The sequence below is a fragment of the Sciurus carolinensis genome, chromosome 7, assembly GCF_902686445.1.
Source record: "Sciurus carolinensis chromosome 7, mSciCar1.2, whole genome shotgun sequence".
Taxonomy (NCBI): Eukaryota; Metazoa; Chordata; class Mammalia; order Rodentia; family Sciuridae; genus Sciurus; species Sciurus carolinensis.
In genome coordinates this window covers 111,790,350-111,813,182 of record NC_062219.1, presented here as the reverse complement: position 1 = coordinate 111,813,182, position 22,833 = coordinate 111,790,350, and the positions used below count along the sequence as shown (strand labels likewise).

Sequence of the window (22,833 nt, the reverse complement as noted above, 5' to 3'; positions counted from 1 at the left end):
GCACCCTACCTGGTAATTGATCAAGAATGTATTCTCTTCTCTGAACTCCCGACCCATCCTGGCATAGCATCACCTGCCATACCCCTACCTCCCAGCCTGCTGCAGGTGGATAGGAATGTTTGCAGAGTTTGGGGACATTCTCTACAACTCAGTAGCAGAGTCTGTAACAGTTTAAATCCTTAGGTCTAAAGGAGAAGCCATCCTGCTTCATAGAGAAATTTCTCTTTTATTTTGATTTTCACCAGTTTTTCTCCACTAAATCAACCCATCATATTCCACATCTTATTAATCACAATGGCTATTTTTAGAGCCTATTCTATGTCTTAAACTGTATTAAGAGCTTTAGATAAGTCATCTTGTTTAGTTCTTTAAACAGTCACAACTGGATTATTGTTCCCATTTTACAGATGAAGGAACTGAGGCCCAGGGTGGTTAAGTAATTTGCCCAAGATAGAAGCCAGGTAGGAGCTGGGAGTGGTGGCATATGCCTATAATTCCAGTGACTTGGGAGGCTGAGGGAGGAAGAATGGAAGTTTGATACCAGCCTCAGCAACTTACAGAGACTCTGTCTTAAAAAAAAAAAAAAAAAAAAAAAGAATTGAATTGGGGATGTTGCTCAGTATTAGATTGCCAGGATTCCATCGTTCCATCCTCTGTACTGGACAGGGGCTTGGGGAAGGAAAACCAGGTCTATCTGATCCTGGAGTCTGTGCTCTTAACCACCAGACTGTCTTCTGTTACTTGTCTTCTACTTCCTGTCCCCACCCACAGTACCTGAAATCACAAACCCAAGCCTGAGTCGGGGGTCTAGGAGCCCCAAGCACAAGGAAAGGCAAGCAGGTGGAAAGAGCGCGGCATTTCTCCAGAGCTGCATCTGGCAGCCCCCAGCCCTCAGCTCCCTGGTGGAGTGGCTTCTTTATTCTCAGAGGCAGCGGAATGCAGCAGTTAAGAGCATACCTTTGAACCAGTCTGCCTGGGTCCTCTCTGACCCCACCACAAACTGGTTGAATGACTTTGGGCAAGTCATGTACCCTCTGTGTACCTCAGCGACCTCTTAGGGTTGTGACGGGGAGCAAATGAGTGATATTTACAAAGTGCTTAGAACAGTGGCAGAGTTAAAGAAACATTTGATAAATGTGTTCAGTTACTACTTTTATTTTTGGGGGGGTGCAGGGTGAGGTACCAGGGATTGAACTCAGGGGCACTTGACCACTGAGCCATGTCCCCAGTCCTATTTTGTATTTTATTTAGAGACAGGGTCTTATTGAGTTGCTTAGTGCCTTGCCCTTGCTGAATTTGGCTTTGAACTTTCCATCCTCCTGCCTCAGCCTCCCCAGCTGCTGGAATTACAGGCGTGCTACTACTTTTATTCTCACTTATAGATACATTTTTGCCTACCCCTCTGAAATCGGTAGGGGGAGGCCAGGATTTTAGTATGTCTTTGTTACAAACTGGAAGACTGAGGCCCAGGTTCTACAGTAACACAGTTGGCTTCCATCTTCACCTCAGATCCCCAGCCCCAAGTTAACTCTTCTCCCAGTAACTCCATAAGGAAAAACTTTTAACTTACACATGCATTCCCGAATGGCAAAATCACAACCTTAACTTAGTTAAATATAAAATCCTCCATCATTCTGCCCACTCTGAGCTAAAGCCTCAGTATCAGACTAGAGAAACTCCAGCACACAATTGACTGGGGCACGTCTGTGCAGTAGAAGGACTACCCGCTGCCACCTTCACCCCCCAAAATAGCCCACCTTTGTCTCTTTTCTCCTCTCAGCAACTGGGCCTTGTGCTGGCTTCGAAAGCAGCTGTCCTTGATGAAACTCTGCCCAGCAACCCCGCCCCCCCAATAAAGAACTAGAAGTAACCTGTCAACCTGCAGAGCCACCAGCCTCAACTCCACCCCTAACCTGCCCTGTGACCTTATGCTAGTCACTTCACCTCCCTGGGCCCTACTTCCTCCCCTGCAAAATGGGGATAGTGATCTGAGTATGTCCCTGCCTTCCTTTTGTGCAGGGGAGGAGCAGTGCAGTTTTGGAGGGGAGAGTGCTTTGTGACAGTAAGGAGAGTGGCAGCAGAGGGACATGGTGATTTCAGTTACTAACCATCCAGCTGGACACTTACTACCCTGCTGGAGCCACTTAATGTAGAAGCTCCCAGAAGGTTCCATCTGTCTTCAGAGTAGGGTGTGGGGGGTGGCATTCTGGTCTGGTGGAGCCTTAGAGTTTGGAGAAAGAACCAGCAAAGGGTGGGAATGGGCTGTGATTTCTGGGGTACTTTGGAATTGTGAGTTGAGAAAGGGAGGCCCCACACACCACCCCCCCCACACACAGGAAACATACAGCTACCTTTAACCTGCCCTGGTGCCCCAGGGTCTGTGCTCTTTATGTTTCTGTCCCCAGGCACCCAGACACACCCACATACACACCTCCACTTAAAGCCAACAACTCCCTCCTTTCTGTAGACTGCAGTCACCTTGGCCACCTTGGCTCCCCTAGAACTTGGCTCCCCTAGAGCATGGCTCAGACACACACAAGCACGTTTGCTCATCTAAACACACACACAGTGCCTTTGTGTTCTTTGGCTTGAGAACATTTAATGAACATTTTATTTATGAATCTTCAATAGTCTGTATAGTTTCATTTTAAGCACTTCAGAAAAGCCTCTCCATGCCCTGAAAAAAAAAAAAAAAAAAAAGTTCTAGCTTTGGAAAGAAGTTGACCTAAGTTTGAATCCTGGGTCCATCATTTTATTAGCCATGAGACCTTGGGAAAGTTACTTAACTGTATATTCATCTTAAAGTCGCAGTGACATTATAGGATTGTTGAGGATTAAATGCAACAGTGTATGTATGACTCTTGAAATAGTGGACACTCAATAAATAGTGCCTGCTACAAGTACTAAATTAGGGTGACTTTTAAAGTCAGCTTAGACTAGAAAAGAGGGAGGCATAACACACAGGGCAGTTACTCCCTGAGCCTCCCTAACCCAGGCTTTGCAAAGACTCCCTGGGACCAAGGAAACATGTAAACAAGCCCAGCTTCCTCCTCCATCTGAGAGCTCCTGCCTCTTGCCCTGTGGTTGGAATGTTAGGAAGGAGCAGGGAAAAACCCAGGGCTGGTGCGTTGGAGAAACCCTGAGTCACCCCAGGGGGCTGAGGAATACTTGCTTCCAAAGTTGCAGTTGCCCATTCTAGGTTTGTTGTTCTCTGTCTGGTTTCCTTTCTTCCCTAGGGACATCCCCCGCTTAGGCAGAGCTCAGTGTTGTCAGCAGAAGGGGCCCCCAAGGGCCCCCCAGTAGGATAGGGTGGGGCAGCACAGATGCTGCTGCCACTGCTGCAGCTACATGTCTCCTCCTCCCCGGGAGCCTCCCCAGGGCCCAGCTTCGCTTTGTCCCCTTGCACTTCCAGAGCCCGGGTGCCTAGCTAGCTGCCCCTTCCCTCCTCTTCCTGCCCACCCCATCCTCCCTGAGCACCGAGGGCCCTGGCTGGGGAATGGGCAGGAGGGCAATACCCTGATTGCAGGGGCTTGGACCCGCTAAGGAGCCAACGCCCACTCTCCCCTCTTTTGCCAATGGAAAAGCTTGCTGGAGGGGATAGCATTCCCGGCCTGCCCTGCTCTGGAGGTAGGAGCATGGCACTGTGGGAGTTGTAGTCTTCACACTGTTCTGGTGACCCCTGTGCAGAGAGTTGGGGAGGTAAAGAAGCTGGAGAGGGAACAGTGCAGGGGTATCTAGTGCCATCCCAGGGGAAAAGATGTAGATAAGCAGGAGTGGCAGGAGCTAGGCAGGTAACACAAACCCAGAAGCCCTGCTTTTTATCTGACTTCCCATTCTGACCCTATCCTCAGACCCCTGCTCTGAGGACCCAGGGACTAAATATCTTGGTTTTGTTGTTGTTGTTGTTATTTTGTTTTGTTTTTTGGAACTGGGAATTTTAAACCTAGGGGCGCCGTACCACTGAGCTATATCCCCAGCCCTTCTTATTTTTATTTATTTATTTATTTATTTTTATTTTGAGACAGGGTCTTGCTGAGTTGCCTCAAACTTATGATCTTCCTGCCTCCCAGTAGCTGGGATTACAGGCAAGTGCCACTGTGCCTTGCTTAAACATCTTGTTTTGAGGCCAATTATGTTGAGGCAATTAACAGAGTTTAAAACTCTAAGCAGATAAAATCATGGCATTTTCTTTTCTTTCCTTGTTTTTCTTTCTTTCTTTCTTTTTTTTTTTTTTTTTTTTTTTTTGGTGGTACTGGGGATCGAACTCAGGGCCTTGTGCTTTCAAGGGAAGCACTCTACCACCTGAGCTATTTCCCCAACCCTCTTTTCTTTCTTTCTTTCTTTCTTTCTTTCTCTCTCTCTCTCTCTCTCTCTCTCTCTCTCTCTCTCTCTCTTTTCTTTTCTTTCTTTCTTTCTTTTCTTTCTTTTCTTTCTTTTCTTTTCTTTTCCTTGCTGGGATGGAAGGAAGGCCACTGAGTTACGTACGTCCCCCACCCCCATACCATTTTCTAGTAGAGATAGAAAGAGAAGATCAGGATTAGGCAGCTAGCTGACTCCTGAGCTGAGCCATCTTCCCCTGGCATGGAGATCCCTTCTCTTAACCTTGATTCCTTGGACCTAAGACCCTTCCCCATCTTCCATCAGCTCTGCCGTGCCCTTACCTGAGGCAGAGAAAATGAGACAGAGAGAGGGAGAGAGCGTGTGGTGTGGGCGTAGAGATAGACACAGACTCGCAGGCTCCGTCCAGTCTCCCTGTTGCAGGCCTCACATCTGGGCTGAGTTCCCCAGGCCTGGGGTAGGTCAGAGCTTGAGAGCCAGTGAAGGTAAATCCATGTGACTCAACCCTCCCCTCACCAGGCCCTTATCTCCGGAGGCCAGAGCTTCCACCCTTCCAGGCAGCCTGGTGATCTATCCTAACTGCCCCCTCCCTCCCCATGCCCACTCTGCCGGGGCCTTGTGGGGAACAGGGGACCAACTTAGCTGACTGCTCTGCCCTCTGCCCAGGAGGACCATGCGGCAGTAGCAGCCATGCTGCCCTTCTTGCTGGCCACACTGGGCACCACGGCCCTCAACAACAGCAACCCCAAGGACTACTGCTATAGCGCCCGCATCCGCAGCACTGTCCTGCAGGGCCTGCCCTTTGGGGGCGTCCCCACCGTGCTGGCTCTGGACTTCATGTGCTTCCTTGTGAGTTCCCACAGGCCACTCCCCACCCTTGACACCCATGCCTTATCTGTCCCTGGCAAACACCTCCAGCTCCGTCCACTCTCCCAGCAGACCCTGACTTCTCAGCCTCCCCTGCAGGAGGAACACCCACCTTCCAGCCCCAGTCTAGCTTCTAAGAACTCACCCAAGCCAGGGGTATCCCCCTCTAAACCAAAACTTCTGGCCCCTTAGCCCCACTTCCCTGGCTGGCCCAGCAGTGGGCAGTGTCTCCACCTGCCTACTCCCCCTTCTTTCCTCAGGCACTGCTGTTCTTATTCTCTATCCTCCGGAAGGTGGCCTGGGACTATGGGCGGCTGGCCTTGGTGACAGATGCGGACAGGTAAGGATCTGAGACCCTCCCTCCACCTCTGTACACATATTCCTTATTCCTATTGCTCAGGAATAGGAAAGAGCCAGCCCTCTCTTGTCCCCCTTTCTTGGGCGAGATAAGATGGACTAGTCCCAGAGCCAGCCTGGGGGGCACGAGGGCCCTAAGTTGGGTCTCTGTCACCTGCCATTTCTGAGGGACTCTCCTCTGCCCCTGCTAACCCTGTCTATTCTCTGTCCTCAGGCTTCGACGGCAGGAGAGGGACCGAGTGGAACAGGAATAGTATGTGGGGCGCCAGCCCCCTCATCCTCACTAAACCAGCTTTCCTTTTTCTTCTTCTCTCACGCTTCTCTTCTCTTCCTGCCAAGTCGCTGATTTCTTTTTGCAGTTTTCTCCTCTGCAGGCTCATGTTTCAGATTAACGCAGGCGGTGTGCTTTGCAGAACAGGGGGCTCCCCAGCTTGTCTCTGCCTTCCCCACCCTCTCAGCTCTTTCTCTGGCTCCCTGCCTGAGAGAAGTCCCTGCCTGGGTGTCCCTGCCTTCGCAGCCTTTGACCTTCACTGGTAGGAGGAGAAGGACCATCCTCCAGGAAATCCCCAGCACAATCCCCAGCACGATCATGCAGAGACAAGATTGGGTGTCACCAGTGGCTTCTCATCTCCTAACAGCTAGTTCTTCATATTCCAGGGTTCCCTGCTCACCCTTCTGGAGGCCTGGGAGGGGGACTGCCCAAGGAGCCCCCAAGTCTGGCCTGCGTCTCTCATGGTGGTCTCTGTCTATAGGACTGGAGTTGAAGCTGTAGCAGCTGCTGGGACAGGGAACAGGGAGGTCAAGGCCCTGCCTGAGACATCTTCCAGCCCCCCATCCCCGGCGAGCTGTCCTAGTCCAGCTTCCTATCACCGCCCATTGCTCTTTGCGTGTACCAGCTCTGCTGCCCCCGCCCCTGCTGGTCAGCACTGGAACTGCAGAGCCCTGTAACCTTGTTTCTCTTCCATCTGGGCCATGATGAAGACACTCTCCTCCATAATGCCCCAGTGCCCCCTGAAGGGAACAGGCTTATTTGAGGGAGGCAGGGTAGAGGGCGATCGCTCCTGCTTCAGCCTCTGTGCTTTCTATGCCTCCTATAGCCCTGGAGCTCTGGGTGCCCACACCCGCTCCCCTGGGGCTCACGCCTGCCTCTGATCTCTCATCTCCCCCACTCCTCAGCGTGGCCTCAGCTATGCACGGGGATAGTCATGACCGGTATGAGCGTCTCACCTCTGTCTCCAGCTCCGTCGACTTTGACCAAAGGGACAATGTGAGTGTCCTCCCCCAAGTGTCTTAGCCCTCCCTGACACCAGGGCACATGGGCTGAGCAACCTCTAACTTGCAGTGCTGTGGGTCAGGGACACTGGTGTGGCCTTCTCAGCAAGGGAAGTGAATTTTCTCAGAACCACAGAACAACCCCCCCAGTTCCTAGCTCCTGTCTGTGTCTGTCTCTAACTAGCCTCACCCTAATACCTGTAAATTTCAGATTTTGTTTGTCACAATAGTTCTGTGCTCACCTCTGCTGCTGATTAATCCTAAGGCCACCTTTTCTCCTTAGACATGTTTGTGGAAATCATAATGAGCCTTCCAGGCCTGTGTAGCAAAACATGCAGCCTCTGATAAGTTGTTCAGAGGTGGCAGGTGGGCAGCCCTGACTGAGTGGCCAGCTGACCTGCTGGGGCTTGGGGCTGAGTAGCAGTGCCCCCCTCAGTCCTGGCAGTTCACAGCAGTCCCAGACCCTTTCATAGCAGACCCAGCCTGCAGGGTTGCCTGCCTGGCCCTGTCATGCTGAGGGTGAGGGTCCTTGGTAGAACTCTAATCCTCAGACACTGGGTTGGCCATGGTCAGTCCAGCTTAGACTGGGGGTCCTGGAAGTGGCAGCTCCTGTCAGCTTCCTGAGTTGGATGGCAGATGGCTGTCAGCTTCCTGAGTTGGACTCCTGTAGGTAAGTGGCAAAGCAAAGGTTTCATCCCTGCTATCTGGAAGTGTTCAGATGGTCCCCCAGCGATGCCCAGGTAGCATGGTCTGCATCTGGACTGAGGTACCTTCTTCCCAGTCCTAGGCTTGCCCTGGACCTTCTCCTGGTAGGAAGTTGGGTACTAGTTCTCTGTGCCCAGTCCACCCCTAAAGCTCCCCACCCCCTGCCTGAAGGCAGGCCTGGGGATAGAGGAGACCCTGGGTTTGGTTCCCTTCAGGGTGGACTAGAAGACAGAGACAGGAAATCAGGCAAACCCCTATGGTTTGGGCAGCCATGTTGCAATCTCTTCTTAGTTGGAGTCAGTGGGCCCCACCACCCTTCCTAGAATCTCAAACTACCCCTGTCCCCATCCTGGCCCACACACCACAGGGTTCACAGGATTCTGTATCTTTGGACATGAAGGTCCACAGAAAACCTGGCTTGGCCTTTGGGCCCTTTTCTTCTCGGATGGTGGGCCCTTTCCCTCTTCTTCTTTCCCCACTCTGGGGCTGAGCTCATTCCGAGGGCGTGGGCTTTTCTTCAGGAGCGTGGGCGGGTGTGGAAGCTGTGCCATGGTGAGCCAGATCCCGGACGTACCTGTGAGAGTGGGGTGGCGGGACTTGAGGGGAAGGGAGGTGGCTGGACTGGGACCTCCAGCTGATAGCCTTCTGTCCCCCCAGGGCTTCTGTTCCTGGCTGACAGCCATCTTCAGGATAAAGTAAGTGAGTGGTCTCCAAGCTCTAAAGAGAGAGAGAAGCAGAACAAACTTCAGAACCTCTCATCTCCCTACAAAATCCAGAGGCCAGCAGCTTTGAGGGCCCTAGTGCTCCTAGCCAGCCCAGCCCTCGAGTCCCTGCTCCTGGGAGCAGGCCATGGGGGCACCCATCCACGGGGCCACCTGGCCTCTGCAGTCCCCCGAATGCTCACTTCATCCCGGTCTTTTCTGTGATGCCCTGCCGGGGGAACGGGCAGCTCTGCCCTCCTCTCCCCCTGCCCCTACTACCCCTTGAGAGCAGGGGCTGGAGCCCCCGCCTCAGCCTCTGCGCAGCCTCAGTGGGGACATCCATCAGGCTGGGACTGGGATCAGCCAGCCAGCCACAGGCAGGAGCCAGTATCCAGCAGGCAGAACTCAGGAGATCCAGCCAGAGTCCTGCAGGCAGGCAGTGAGCTGAGAAAGGCAGGAGGCAGGAAGCTCAGCAGGTCAGCACTGCCTCTGCCCACTCCACTCCCCGAGTCCCCAGGCCCTCCCAAGCGTGGCTGCCTCGAGCTCAGCCAGCACCCCAAAGGCACCACTGCCGCCCCACCTCCCGCTCCTGCCCCTCTCTCTCACCCCTCTGGCTCCGGGTCCTTCTCCCCACACTTCCTCCCTTTCAGATTTTCTTCTTCGTTTCACTCTGTTCTCTTTCTTTTCCTTCCTCTGCCTCTTTTACTCCTTCTTTCCTTCGAGCCCCTCAGTCCCTTCCCTTCTCCATGCATTCCTCCTCTGTGCCTTCCCCCTCCCCCTTCCCAGGAAATTCGGGACCAAGAGGGCCCCTTTCAACCCCATGCTGCTGCCAGATCAGCAGGGTGAGGGTGGATTTGGGGCCGGGGCGGGGCAGAGCCAGCAGGCTGGTCCTAACCTCAGTGCTCTGTCCCCCGCCTGCAGGGATGATGAGATCCGGGACAAGTGTGGGGGCGACGCGGTGCACTACCTGTCCTTCCAGCGGCACATCATCGGGCTGCTGGTTGTGGTGGGCGTCCTCTCCGTGGGCATCGTGCTACCCGTCAACTTCTCAGGGGACCTGCTGGGTCAGTGAGGGCCCATACGGCAGGGTGGAAGCGGAGGGGCAGGAGACACATGCCCGGCCCAACCATCATTCCCTTTCTCTTCCCACCTTCCAGAGAACAATGCCTACAGTTTTGGGAGAACGACCATTGCCAACTTGAAATCAGGGTAAGGCTGGAAAGCTGGTCGATGGGGCCGGGCTCGGCAGCCAGAGTCTGGGCAGAGCGTGGGGACGTGGGAGCATTATCAGTGGAGAGGCCAGCGGTGGTGAGACGAGGCAGAACCCTGCTGGGGATCTCCCAACGATGACCACGTGCAGAAGAGGGGACAACTGTCAGTCCAGGGAAGGCTGGCCAGGGCCAGCTGAAGGGCACCGTAAAGCCAGTGGGTCAGGCTTGAAGAGGTGACCTCTGGAGGACATTGCCATTAGAGTGGAACAGTCTTTGGGCCTAGGGGCTGTGAGATATGGGGCCCACCCTGTGAGTGCTCCACTGGCGGCAGTGGAGGGGCCTCTGCCGTATCCAGGGTCCAACATAGCAAGAGGTCAGGAGCACCTCAGCGTGTCCCAGCCCAGTGACCCCCATGGACCCCCTGCTCCCCACAGGAACAACCTGCTCTGGCTGCACACCTCCTTCGCCTTCCTGTACCTGCTGCTCACTGTCTACAGCATGCGGAGACACACCTCCAAGATGCGCTACAAGGAGGATGATCTGGTGAGCGAAGCGGAGCCTCCAACCCACCCTGGCCATGCCCCACTCCCTGTCCCATCCCTGCCCAGCAGGCTGCTGCTGCTCAGCCTCCAGGAGTGTTGGCTGTGGAGTTAGGCCATTTGGGTTTGAAACCCAGCTCAGAAACTCCCCCTTGAAAGCTTTGTTTTCCTTACCTATGAACTGGGATAAGAGTACCTCTTTCCAGGTTGTTGGGAAGGGGAAGCGTGGCAAAGCCCCTGCCACGTGCTGGACCTGACCTGGGGAAAGAACTGAGGCTGGTATTGTGGTGGTCATAGTCTTTTGCCACCAAGTCACTGACCAAACCAGTACTGGATGCCTATTTCATACCAGTCACTGCTGCGTCCGCAGGCTCTGAGGATCCCGCGCCCACCCCCCTGCACTCCCCATAACCTCTCAAAAGAGCAAAGCTCTGCATGCCTCTTCTGTTATCTTTGTTGCCCAATTTCCATTAGAAGCACCACTCCTGCTTTCCCTAGGGCCTGTCACACCCCTGAGACCTCCTCCCACCCCATCTGCTCCTTTTAAAACAAAGCCCCTTCTCCAGCCCCTCCCTAACCCAGCTCCTCTGGGTCAGACGTCAGGAAGGCAAATCTGCCCCCTCTTATCCAGGTGAAGCGGACACTCTTCATCAACGGAATCTCCAAATATGCAGAGTCAGAAAAGATCAAGAAGCACTTCGAGTGAGTAAGCTGCCCCTCCCCAGCCTTAGATCTGTAGACCCTCCCTTGCATTTTCCCAAAATCATCCCCACATTGGAACTCAGAGGTCTACAGCAGGACAGAGGTCAGATCAGGGAAGAGGTCTCTGATTCCAGGGTGGTGTAGCATGTGGCCCAGGTGATAGGCCCCTTTAAGAGCAGGAGAGGGCTAGTAAAGTTACTTAGTGGTGGGATGTGTGCTTAACATGCTCAGGTCCCAGGGTTCAATTCCCAGCACCCCTCTTTGCCACTAAAGAGCAGGAAGAATAAAATAAAATATCGTCAAGTACAATAATGGTTCCCTCTGCCATCCCACAGCTCCTCCCAACTTGGACTAGGTTGTTGGCCCAGGGTCCGTTTAAGGTGTACAGGTTCTTTAAAATTATCAATGGCATTCTAAAATTTGTGCATATATGGTAGGGAGAAGCTTGTTGGCTGTCAGTGGGTTCTCCTGGGCTGTGTATTCTGTGGGGCTTTTTTAACCATGGAGTTCTGTTTTATGGGGAGGAATCTCCAGGACAACACGGTAGCCAGATGCTGGAGAAAAGAACAGAGACACTGAATGGCAAAGAGGGCACTCACCTGGTACCCCCGTGGCTAGGGGTGTACCTTGGGGCAGAGCTCATGGGCAGGGAGTCTTAGTTAAAGACCCATCTGTGTAAATATGTAGGGACAGTTGTGTACAGAATTGGGGGACCTGTCATACATTTATTTGTTCACTCATCAAGCTTTCTAAGTGCTGCTGGTCATGAGTTACTATTGTGGGCCTTGGGACTCCAAAAGATGAATGAAAAATTATTGAGACTCTTGAGGTTCACATGATGAAGATCAGTTTTAGGAGCTAGTCCAAGATCTGATCAGAGATTAGTCACAGTCTATGTGTAGTCAGAATTAAGAGTTGGCAGTGGTCATGATAAAGCAATTGGTGGTCTTGATCAGGACATGGTCTGTGATCAGAATCAGGGTCTATTCTTGAAATCAGATCTGCTATCACTTGGCCTGAATCAGTTCAGTCACTGTCCTGGATCAGACCAGCATGCAGGTCAATCAGGGACAGCATTTGGGCAGGATTAGGAGTCAGTATTGAGTCAGGGTGAGATTGCAGGGCCCAGTGTTACAGGGATAAGGAGTGGGTTGAGGTTGGCATTATTGGATGGATACTCATTCACGCAACGTTCACTTCTTGAATGCCTTCTATGTGACAGGCATAAATACATTAGAAACAAGCCCTGTCCTCACACAGTTTACCGAATGCCTGTCAAAATTAGATTTTCCTTGGTCAGTGCGAAAGAACTATGTGGGGTCTCATCCAATGTCCCAGCCATTTTCAGCATTAGGGGGCAATTTGGGTTAGGATTCAGGATAGTGTGTGTTCAGAATTCAGTGACATTTTCATATTAGTGTCCAGTTGGAATCAGCTGTCAGCCAATACCTATCGTGCTGATGTCTGTTCTCTTAATGCAAATACCTGGTGATCTATGTGCCTGTACTGGAAGAGGAGCAGAGGCTACACCAGGAAACAAGAACAGAAAGAGGCCCACCGTCACCTGCTTACATTTGGTCAACGGAGGCAGATAACAAACAAATGAGCTAGTAATGGACACTGTCAAGTCAGGGTGTTGCTAAGAAAAAATTCAAAGCTGCTTATAAGCAGGGGTGAGGGAGATTCTGGTCTGGACTGGAGTTTTGGGGATCAGTGGGATGAGCACTGTGGAATAGGCATATCATACGTCCATTCATTCAGCACAATTTTTTGAGCACTGACTGTATGCACATTGTTAAGACAAGCCTGTGTATACAGTGATGAGCAAGAGGCAGCTCTTGTCCTCATTGAGCTCCTGGGCTGGTCATCAGTGTCAGTGAGGGCTTGTGGTCCAGGTCTGGGGTCTGTCGGGATTAGAGGGCTGTCTCAACACATGAGGGAATATCCTGTGTGCAGAATCAGGGGGCCTGTGCATTTGGGTTACAGGATCTGCCATTAGTCTAGTGAGAATGACAGCTTGCCCTTCCAAAGAGGAAACCTAAAGTGTAGTGAGCAAAAAGTGTCAGGGAAAGTTCTGTCAGCTCCTGGAAGGTTCATTTTCAAGGACCCTATCCCAGATTCAAATTTTTAAAATTCTCACGAGTTTGCCAAGTCTATCTCATTGCTTTAGAACTTTATCTCATATATCTTTAATATTTGGGGGTCCTTCATTAAAATTTTAATAAAACATAAAAAGACAAGGACTCAGTCTAGATTAAGGATTAGGATTGAGGAACAGTATGCAATCAGATTTAAAAAAAAACTGCTCCATCACAGTCAGTAAGCATTCGAGGAGCCCTGCCAGACACCCAGCATTGGTGAGGCAGACACGGTCTCCAGTCAGTCTCACATCAGGGTTAGGAAATCCGTTTTGGGCCTAGGTCATCTGTAGAGAGGGCTGTGGGTTGATTGGAGTAGTCAAGACCAAGTGTTGGACCAGGACCAGATCTGTCTTCTGGGAACAGGGCTTAGTGAACAGCTCATGACCAGAAACAGTTTCAACCTCACGTTCACAGCCGGGGGCAAGAATCAGGCCCCAGCCTTGGTCTCCCCAGCTCCTTGCTGGTATGTTCTCACACATCTTAGTTCATCAAACACACTGCCTTCACAGTCTCCATGTACACCTGTGTCTTCATCTCACTTAGGTGAGCATGAGGAGGAATTTCAAAGTCTTATTCTTGCCAGGCATGGTGGCACACACCTGTAATCCCATCTACACGGGAGGGGAGGCAGGAGGATGCCCAGGCCCGCCTGGGCAACTTAGCAAGATCCTCTTTCAAAATAAAAAGAAACCAAAAGGACTAAGATGATGCTCAGTAGTAAAACACTTGTTTCTTATGCACAAGGCCTTGGGTTCAATCCCTAGTGTGCAAACAAACCCCTGGGTTCAGTTCCCAGTACTGCAAAAAAACTAAAAGAGTAAATTTTTTTTTATTTTGGTTGGGTACTGGGGATCGAACCCAGGGGCACTTAACCACTGAGCCATATCCCTAGCCCTTCTATGTATTTTTTTTGTTTTTTTATTTAGAGACAGGGTCTCACTAAGTTGCTTAGGGCCTCGCTAAGTTGCTGAGGCTGGCTTTGAACTTAATGATCTTCCTCCTTCAGCCTCCCAACCCACGGGGAATAGAGGCATGTACCACCCCTGGCTAAGAGTAAAGTGTTATTCCTGGGGAACTGTCACTTCTATAGATCATGAAAGAGGGAGCTTGGATTGGGGATGTGTGTCTGGAAGGAATGGAGTCATAGGTGACAGGCAGACAGGTGGGCAGTGTTGCTGCAGAGAATGACAGCCGGACTGTGTTTCAGGGAGGCCTACCCCAACTGCACGGTTCTTGAGGCCCGCCCCTGTTACAACGTGGCTCGACTTATGTTCCTCGACGCTGAGAGGTACCAGGGCTGGGAGCAGGGGAGGGTGACACCAAAGGCCCTCTGCCCATAGTGGAGAGCATCTTGGTCTCCAGGTGTTTTGGGGGGATTTTAATTCATCCCCCAAAGTGCCTATTATTTCAACTCTGGAAAGAGCAAGGCTGGGGTTGGGGCGTGTCTGGACTATGCATGCCTCCAAACAAATCCAAGAACAGGCCAGCTCCTGTCCTTGGGGAATGGGACTCTCGAGCCGGGCTCCCTACCCATCCTCCCAAGCCAGCCCAGCCACACTGGGTGGTGGGTGACAGGCACCTGGGTTCCACAGGAAGAAGGCTGAGCGGGGAAAGCTCTACTTCACTAACCTGCAGAGTAAGGAGAACGTGCCCACCATGATCAACCCCAAACCCTGCGGCCACCTCTGCTGCTGCGTGGTGCGAGGCTGCGAGCAGGTATGGTGTGAGCTGGCTGCTGGGCTCCCACAGCCCCTGACTGGGCTTGAAGAGACGAGTCACAGCAAAAATGAATGCACCTATCCCACAACCCCAGGAGCAAACACACAAATGGGCCTGGGGCACAGTAAGACCCAAGGTACACAGACTCCCAGAAGAGGCTAGCCTGGGTCCCCTGCCCCAGTGGGTCCCCACCTGCCCCTGGAGTCCTCAAAGCCCCAGTTCCCTGTGTTGGATTTGTCCTGTTCATACAGTGGCCAGGTTTTCAAGCCCCAGATTTAAAAAGGTCAGAAAGAGGGTCTGGGGTTGTGGCTCAGTGGTAGAATGCTTGCCTGGCATGCGTGAGGCCCTGGGTTCGATCCTCAGGACCACATACAAATAAAATAACGGTATTGAGTCCACCTACAACTAAACATATAAAGAAAAGGTCAGAAAGAAGCTGGGTGTACACCTATAATTTCAGCTACTCAAGAGGCAGAGGCAGAAGAATCACAAGTTCAAGGCTAGCCTGGGCAGCTTGGTGAGACTCTGTCTCAAAATGAAAAATAAAAATAAAGAGGACTTGGGATGCAGCTTGGGTTGAACCCTTAGTACCACCAAAAAAAAAAAAAAAAAAAAAAAACTTTGTGTTGTACTTATTAACAGTGGGGTCCTTGGGCAATTTCCTTAACTGCTCTGTGCCTCAGTTTCCTCGTTCGTAAGGTGGGGCTAATTGTATCTACCTTGTAAGGTAGTCCACACGTGTAAAAAAGCCTTGAGGATGCTAGACATAGTGGCACATGCCTGTAATCCCAGTGAGTTGGGAGGCTGAGGCAGGAGGATCTCAAGTTTGAGGCCAGCCTCAGCAATTTAACAAGGCCTTATCTCAAAATAAAAAACAAAAAGGGCTGAGGATGTAGCTCTGTGGTAAAGTGCCCCTGGGTTCAATCCCCAGTACCACAAAAATAAAATAATGATTTTTTAAAATTTCACAGACCAGGCCTGGCATGTAGTAAGCACATGACCAATGCTCTGGGTACAAGCCCGTCTCTGTGACCAGATTCCCTGACCCTTACCCGTCCTGGCAGGTGGAGGCCATTGAGTACTACACGAAGCTAGAGCAGAAGCTGAAAGAGGACTACAAGCGGGAGAAGGAGAAGGTGAACGAGAAGCCTCTTGGCATGGCATTTGTCACCTTCCACAATGAGACCATCACCGCCATGTGAGCCCCCCACCCTGCCTGCACCCCTGGCCCTTGTCCCCAAACAGCCTGCTGGGACTCCTAGGTCCCTGTGCTCGCAGCCAGTGTTGGCAGTGGGGTCCCCAGCTGGGGCCACAGTAACTGTGCCCATCCTCCCAGCATCCTGAAGGATTTCAACGTGTGTAAGTGCCAGGGCTGCACCTGTCGCGGGGAGCCGCGGTCCTCCTCCTGCAGTGAGTCCCTGCACATCTCTAACTGGACCGTGTCCTATGCCCCCGACCCCCAGAACATCTACTGGTGAGCAGAAGGGATGTGGGGCAAGCTTCTGGGCCCTGGGGAGGGCTCCTGTGGTAGGAGGAGGCTGGGGAGGGAATCGGTGTCACTGGGGACCAGCTGGGTCCTGGGTCCCTGGAGTGATCCCTCCCCCACCTTCCCAGGGAGCACCTCTCCATCCGAGGCTTCATCTGGTGGCTACGCTGCCTGGTCATCAATGTCGTCCTCTTCATCCTCCTCTTCTTCCTCACCACCCCGGCCATCATCATCACCACCATGGACAAGTTCAACGTCACCAAGCCTGTGGAGTACCTCAACGTGAGGCCACGCCCACCCAGCCCTTCATGCTGCTTGAAGACCTTAGATGCCAGGCTCCGAACCCCTCCTCCCCTCTGCCCAGCCTGGCTCTGGTTCTGTTTGTCCCTCCAAGATGCTCCCCACGATGTGGGCTGCAAACCCCCCTGTGCACTGCCCTGGGGCTCCCTGCCCCCTCGCCCCCAGGGGCGGTCACTCTTGGGTTTACAACTCCTGGAGAGACACCTAGGGAAGAGAGTTCAGTCCTGATCAACGATGTCACCTTGGAAAAGTCCCTTTTCCTTATCCCTTTGTCTTTCCAACTGAGAAATGGAAGGGTTAGCCTAGATCCTTGCCTTCACACTTAGATTCTGATCCCTTTATCAGCATAAAACCCATATGGGAAAGCAGGCTTTTCAGGCAACAGCAGGGTGGCCACTTCTGCCTGGGCCCCGCTGCCCCTCCTGCCGTGCCTGGAACCTACTGCCTTGGAATTCAGTGTTCAAAGGAGGACAGTCTGCCATGTACTGTGTGTGGCACTTGCCAGATGCTCCAGCTACTTGGGAGGCTGAAGCGGGAGGATGGCTTGAGCCCAGGAGTCCAGGGCTGTCTAGGCAGTGAAGAGGGTCCCTACCCCAAACAGCAAAATCAGTCAGAGGGAGACCGTTTGGAAACCGCCGAGCGACAACGGCGTAGTGAAGACCAGGCCCCATCCAGACCCCCGCCCCACTGCTTGCTTTTTCCCGTCGTTTACTCATCCTGTAAAATGGGCCAGTATCATTTTCGTGGGATTAACGAATGGAAAGCACATCACTGCTTGTCCCTAGAGAGTGTTCAGCAAGGGCTGGCAGCCGGTGTCACTCCCCTGGGGCTGTACCTATGGCCCTGGCCCTCCAGATGTTCTCAACTAATGACACGGGCCCCAAGAGCTGTGGGGCCCCAGGCTCAGTGCCGGAGGAGGAGGAGGGGTGCAGCACAAGCTGGGCCTGCTGGCCCAGCCCCCGCTCCGTGTCCCCGCAGAACCCCATCATCACCCAGTTCTTCCCCACCCTGCTGCTGTGGTGCTTCTCAGCCCTGCTGCCCACCATCGTCTACTACTCTGCCTTCTTTGAAGCCCACTGGACACGGTGAGATCACACGCTGCCTGCGGTGGCCTCTAGTTGTATACTGACCCCACCGCGGAAGGGGAAACCCTTTGCCCTTCAGGCTGCCTGCCCTGCAGGCCAATGCTGGCAGGGAAGGGCTGGGGCCCTGGGTCCTTACCTTGGGGAAATCTGCGCTTCTCAGGGGACTGTCCAGGGACACTGTCCTGGTCTTGGAGGCCGGGCTCATCTGACCTCTGACCCCTGCTTGCTCCTCAGCTCTGGGGAGAACAGGACCACCATGCACAAGTGCTATACCTTCCTCATCTTTATGGTGCTGCTCCTGCCCTCTCTGGGACTGAGCAGGTGAGTTTCAGAGGAGGGAATGGGAGCCAGGGCGTTGCAGGACAGGGAAGGGCACAATTCAGGGTCCCAGCCCTACAAAGCAAGAGCAGGAGATCCAGAGGCAGGCCATCCCAGGCCCCCTGAGATTTCTTTCCTGAGTCTGGGGCCTCCCCAGAGGCTCTTGGGAGACACCCCCTCCCCTGGTATTTTACACCATTCCCGCCCCCACCCCACTCCACTTCTCTCCTCCCCTCCAGCCTAGACCTCTTCTTCCGCTGGCTCTTCGACAAGAAATTCCTGGCTGAGGCAGCTATTCGGTTTGAGTGAGTGATGGGGGCCCCTGAAGAGTGAGACCAGATGGCAGGGGCGGGCATGCCTGTGAGACACTGCCAGCCCCCGTGGGAGAGGGGCTGACACCACCATGGGTCTGCAGGGTCATCCTGGAAGAGACAGCCACCGGGTGTCTGGGGTGTGCATATGAGAGAGGGCCTCACTCGGGGAACCTGTCTGGGGCCTGAGCTCACCCTCAAGGTGCTTTCAGAGCTTTGTGGCCCATACTTGGGGGTTTCTGTGGGATCTCAGCTCATATTCCAGATGACTATGGTAGTCTCGAGTTTCACTTGGGTGGCTGGAGAGGTATTGGTAGTAGGATCTCAGTCATACTTTGGGAGTGACTTGAGGATTCCCAGGGTATCCCTGGTCCCTGGAGCCCATACCCTTGAGTAGCTGTGGAAGGCTCTTGGTCTTAAAACTTGGCATGCCTGTTGGGGTTTGGGGGCTCACACTTTGTGGTGCTGATGCAGCATGAGTTCTGGGAACATCTGAAGTTTCAGGCTCTCCTTTGCGCTGTGACTGTAAAGTTCTTTATGGCATCTTCTCTGGGAATCCCTGTGAGGACATGTTGGGTGTCTATAGCATGACTGTAATTGTGTGCACAAGCTTCAGGGGCTTGCTGTAATCCTTCCATATGGATCTTGGACTCACACTTGTGGTGTCTCAAGCATTGACAAAAGGTTCTTAGTGTCTCTCCCCTGCAGATTTCTGGGGAAGGGTTTCTGAAACTTGTCTGTGGGGGTGTCTGAGGTTCACCCTCTGGGTATAACTGACTCAGCTCAAAGGGGACAACCTTCTGGGTGTTCCTGTGGCTCACATCCTTGGGAGTCTTTCAGGGTCCCACGGGTTATTTGTGGAGAGCTCAGACAGTTACACCCTGAATATTCTGGTGGCTTGAGAGTCTTGAGCACTTTCTCTCTGAGTTTTTATGAGGCAAGTCCTAGGGGTGTCTCTGGGCTTAGTCTCAGTTATGTCCATTCTCACTCAAGAGTATCTGGTCTTGCTTTGGGGATATCTGCTGACACTCAGGCATCTGTCTCTGAGGTTCACACTCCAGAGGGACTGGGGCACAGGTGTTGCAGGCTGCTGAGTGGGGGGTGTCCATATGGAGGAAGCAAGTTGAGGGAGAAGGTGTGGTGTGCTGTCATGCTGGCAGTGGGCGGGCAGCCACCAGGTTACCCCAAGGGTGCAGCGCTGGAGCACCTGGTGCCCGCAGGTGTGTGTTCCTGCCGGACAACGGCGCCTTCTTCGTGAACTACGTCATTGCCTCAGCCTTTATCGGTAACGCCATGGACCTGCTGCGCATCCCAGGCCTGCTCATGTACATGATCCGGCTCTGCCTGGCGCGCTCCGCTGCTGAGAGACGCAACGTGAAGCGGGTATGGCCGCCTGGGACAGCAGCGGCCCGCACAGTGCCCCCTGGTGGCCAAACCAGAAAGAGCAGCAGTAGGGCTAGGGTTGTTGGGACTTGGGGAGCCCAGTTCTACAGCCCTGGACCATCCCCTTTCCATCTGGGACCTCACGTTTCCCATAGGTATAGCTGCGGGTTGACATAGATGACCCTAGAGGTCCCTGAGTTCTGAAAGTATAGTGTTTTTCTGGGAGTTGGCAGAGGCTTGCTCCCTAGATCTAGCGTCCCTCTGCCCCAACTCCCCAAGAGGGCTCTAGGCATCCTATCCTCAAATCAAATCCTCCCAACTCTTGCCCCCCACCTCCCAACCCCTGGTCTCTGGAAGGCCCCTCTCCAGGTCCCATCACTACCCCCACCTGATGCCCCCCTCAGTTACAGTTCCTCTCTCCATTTGCTTGACCCTCTCTTTCCCCAAACATCAGGTCCCTGCTCCCCATGGCTTCATTCCCAGCCCCAGAGTTCCTGGCTTCCCTCTCCCACCTGCCCTGTCCTCCTGCAGCCTGTCCCCCTCACCCTGAGCCACCCTCCTGCCCATGTCCCCCCCAGCATCAGGCCTACGAGTTCCAGTTTGGCGCAGCCTACGCCTGGATGATGTGCGTCTTCACGGTGGTCATGACCTACAGTATCACCTGCCCCATCATCGTGCCCTTCGGTAGGCACCGCCGCGCCGGGACCTGGGCCCTGCTCGGGGGAACCCAGGGCCTCACCCGCTCCACTCTAGTAAGGCAGGCCACCCCGAGTGGACAGGGCCCCGGTGGGAGAGCGGCCCCTCCGACCTCCCGCCTGGTCCCTGACCCAGTCTGGGGTCTGGCCTAGGGGAAGAGGGGGAAAGTTATCTCAGCTCAGGAATGGACCTGGACCCACCTGGCATGCTGGGTCCCTGGGCAGAGTCACCCTAGCAAGGCCACATTTGCTCATCTGATGCCCTTCCCCAACTGGATGCCCGTGGACACATCACATTCCCACTGACGTGTTACACACACGTACACTCCTCACATGCATCTACACTTGTTCACAGCCCTTTGGTTCCTGGGGGAGGGGTCCTCGCCCCTCAAGGAGCTGCCCCCTGTAGCAGAGCTGTGTGACTTGGGCAGTTCTCTCTTCCTTTTTGAAGCTGTCTAGCAAGTTTCCCTTAACTCATCGGTAGACTCTCCTTCCTGACCAGTAGCCTCTGCCTCCCCCAGTAACATCCTAACCCCTTAACCACCCTCTCTGGCTCATAAAGGCTTCACACTCCCCAACTAACATCCCTGTCCTCGTTAGAAACTCCCATTTCCTCTGTCTCCAGGGTAATAGAACTAGTTGCTTAATTTGTACTCACCAGTTGAGGGACAGGAGTAGGAAAAAGCACACTGGGTTTCAGGAGGATTCTTATTGGCCAGAGGAATGGATTCCTGAGAGGAGAATTTCTAGTGAGGGGCCACAGAATGAAGGGATCGAAGTGGAGGAGGTTGAAGCTCTGTGATCCTGCCAGGAGCATGGGACACCATCCTGTACAAGGGCTGGGGAAGGGACAGGAAGCGTGACAGGCCATCTCAGGAAGCCAGGGCAACCTGCGACGGACACACAAAGGTCCACTGGCGCTGGTTCCGAGGTCAGGGCCCATGTGGCTTCCCCCAGGGCTCATGTACATGCTGCTGAAGCACCTGGTAGACAGGTACAATCTCTACTACGCCTACCTGCCGGCCAAGCTGGACAAGAAGATCCACTCCGGGGCCGTGAACCAGGTGGTGGCTGCGCCCATCCTCTGCCTCTTCTGGCTGCTCTTCTTCTCCACCATGCGCACCGGTGAGGGCCACCCGCCCCCCTCAGGGAGCTGGGAGGTGGGCGCGGAGGGGTGCCGGCCAGAGTCAAGGCAGAGCAGGCACAAGAGGGCCGAATGGCTGGGGGTCACAGCAAGAGGCCGGGAGAGGGCATGGTGAAACCATGGCTCATGGAAGTGGGGAGACTGCACTCAGAAGGCACCAGAAGTGGGGGCAGTGGGCCCTGGGAAGGAGCCCGAAGGACAGGTAGCAGCCCCATTCTTTGCGCTCCCCCCATGCCAGGGTTCCTAGCCCCCACGTCCATGTTCACATTCGTCGTCCTGGTCATCACCATCGTCATCTGTCTCTGCCACGTCTGCTTCGGACACTTCAAATACCTCAGTGCCCACAACTACAAGGTGTGGGGGCGCAACTGTGAGCGGAAGCTCAGGGCGGGTGGAGGGGGGAGGGAAGAGGCCAAGGCTGGGGGCAGGGTCAGCGGGTGTCCAGAGGATGTGGGGCTGCAGTTGGTACCCAGTGCAGGGGCAAGTCTCCCATCCATGATTTTTCTGGACCCTCAAGATTGAGCACACGGAAACAGATGCTGTGGGCTCCAGAAGCAATGGACGGCCCCCCACTGCTGCCGCTGTCCCCAAATCTGCGGTGAGTGCCCCACTCAATGGCCAAATTTGGGGGGCCTCTGATGAAGACAAGCCCAAAGCTGGGTGTCCCATTAGTCCTCCAGAAGGGAAGCCTGCTCCAGACCCTGGAGGGACAGAATTAGGGAGAGATTTGCTTCACCGGAGGGCTGTCCCGCCCTTCACCTAGGACTCCGCCCATTCTGCTGTCCTACAGACCCATGGTCCCCATAGCCCCTAAGACTCCTCATTCACCCCCCAGCCATTAGGGGCAGCTGCTCACCCCACCCCCTCCTGCTCCTCCCCCCAGAAATACATCGCTCAGGTGCTGCAGGACTCAGAGGTGGACGGGGATGGGGATGGGGCTCCTGGGAGCTCGGGGGATGAGCCCCCATCATCCTCGTCCCAAGATGAGGAGCTACTGATGCCACCTGATGGCCTCACGGACACAGATTTCCAGTCTTGCGAGGACAGCCTCATAGAAAATGAGATTCACCAGTAAGGGGAGGGAGGGCCCTGGAGGCCACGCCCTGCCCTGCCCACCCTGCCCCCACGGACACTAAAACGCTAATAATTTATTAGATCTAAAGCCCCTTCCTCCCCATCCCCTGCTTTCATTAAGGTATTTAAACCTGGGAATTCTACCGCTCTCCCCCACCATGGAGGGAGGGAGGGAGCCCCCCAAACCTCAGTGAGGAGAGCCCCGAGCCGGCCCCGGGGCAAAGAGGGGTGTGGAGGGAGTTCCCCCAGATCAGTACCCCCAGTAGTGTGGCCAGGAAAGGGTTAATGAGAGCCAAGAGGGGTACCTGGTGCCATGGCTGGAGACCTGGGGGGGCAGGCAGATCAGGGGCTGCCCCCCCAGTTCTTTCCTCCCCTTAATTCCCCAAGGGATATGGAGCCTCCAGCCCCTAAGGGATGCATGAGAGGGGAGGGGTACTGAGAGCGAGAGGAGGAGCCAGGCCCTGAGCTGGGGGGGTGACCTGGGG

At 53.9% G+C, this 22,833-nt stretch overlaps 1 protein-coding gene across 3 annotated transcripts in view; it reads left to right on the top strand.

The window, feature by feature from the left end:
- Positions 1 to 22,833, top strand: part of Tmem63b (transmembrane protein 63B) — a 25,069-nt gene extending 2,236 nt beyond the window's left edge. The window contains exons 2-24 of one of the 3 annotated variants that reach the window (XM_047557762.1): positions 5,005 to 5,187; positions 5,466 to 5,545; positions 5,777 to 5,815; positions 6,739 to 6,829; positions 8,197 to 8,234; positions 9,162 to 9,304; positions 9,398 to 9,449; positions 9,886 to 9,994; positions 10,622 to 10,692; positions 14,041 to 14,121; positions 14,426 to 14,549; positions 15,617 to 15,750; positions 15,889 to 16,026; positions 16,167 to 16,320; positions 17,317 to 17,423; positions 17,658 to 17,744; positions 17,981 to 18,046; positions 19,273 to 19,435; positions 20,014 to 20,119; positions 21,088 to 21,255; positions 21,513 to 21,628; positions 21,792 to 21,872; positions 22,158 to 22,833. In XM_047557762.1, coding sequence (XP_047413718.1) covers positions 5,029 to 5,187; positions 5,466 to 5,545; positions 5,777 to 5,815; positions 6,739 to 6,829; positions 8,197 to 8,234; positions 9,162 to 9,304; positions 9,398 to 9,449; positions 9,886 to 9,994; positions 10,622 to 10,692; positions 14,041 to 14,121; positions 14,426 to 14,549; positions 15,617 to 15,750; positions 15,889 to 16,026; positions 16,167 to 16,320; positions 17,317 to 17,423; positions 17,658 to 17,744; positions 17,981 to 18,046; positions 19,273 to 19,435; positions 20,014 to 20,119; positions 21,088 to 21,255; positions 21,513 to 21,628; positions 21,792 to 21,872; positions 22,158 to 22,349 — 2,499 coding nt within the window. In that variant the 5' untranslated portion in view covers positions 5,005 to 5,028 and the 3' untranslated portion in view covers positions 22,350 to 22,833. The remainder of the gene's footprint in view (positions 1 to 5,004; positions 5,188 to 5,465; positions 5,546 to 5,776; positions 5,816 to 6,738; positions 6,830 to 8,196; positions 8,235 to 9,161; positions 9,305 to 9,397; positions 9,450 to 9,885; positions 9,995 to 10,621; positions 10,693 to 14,040; positions 14,122 to 14,425; positions 14,550 to 15,616; positions 15,751 to 15,888; positions 16,027 to 16,166; positions 16,321 to 17,316; positions 17,424 to 17,657; positions 17,745 to 17,980; positions 18,047 to 19,272; positions 19,436 to 20,013; positions 20,120 to 21,087; positions 21,256 to 21,512; positions 21,629 to 21,791; positions 21,873 to 22,157) is intronic. The other 2 variants (XM_047557761.1, XM_047557763.1) reach the window with 2 other exon arrangements.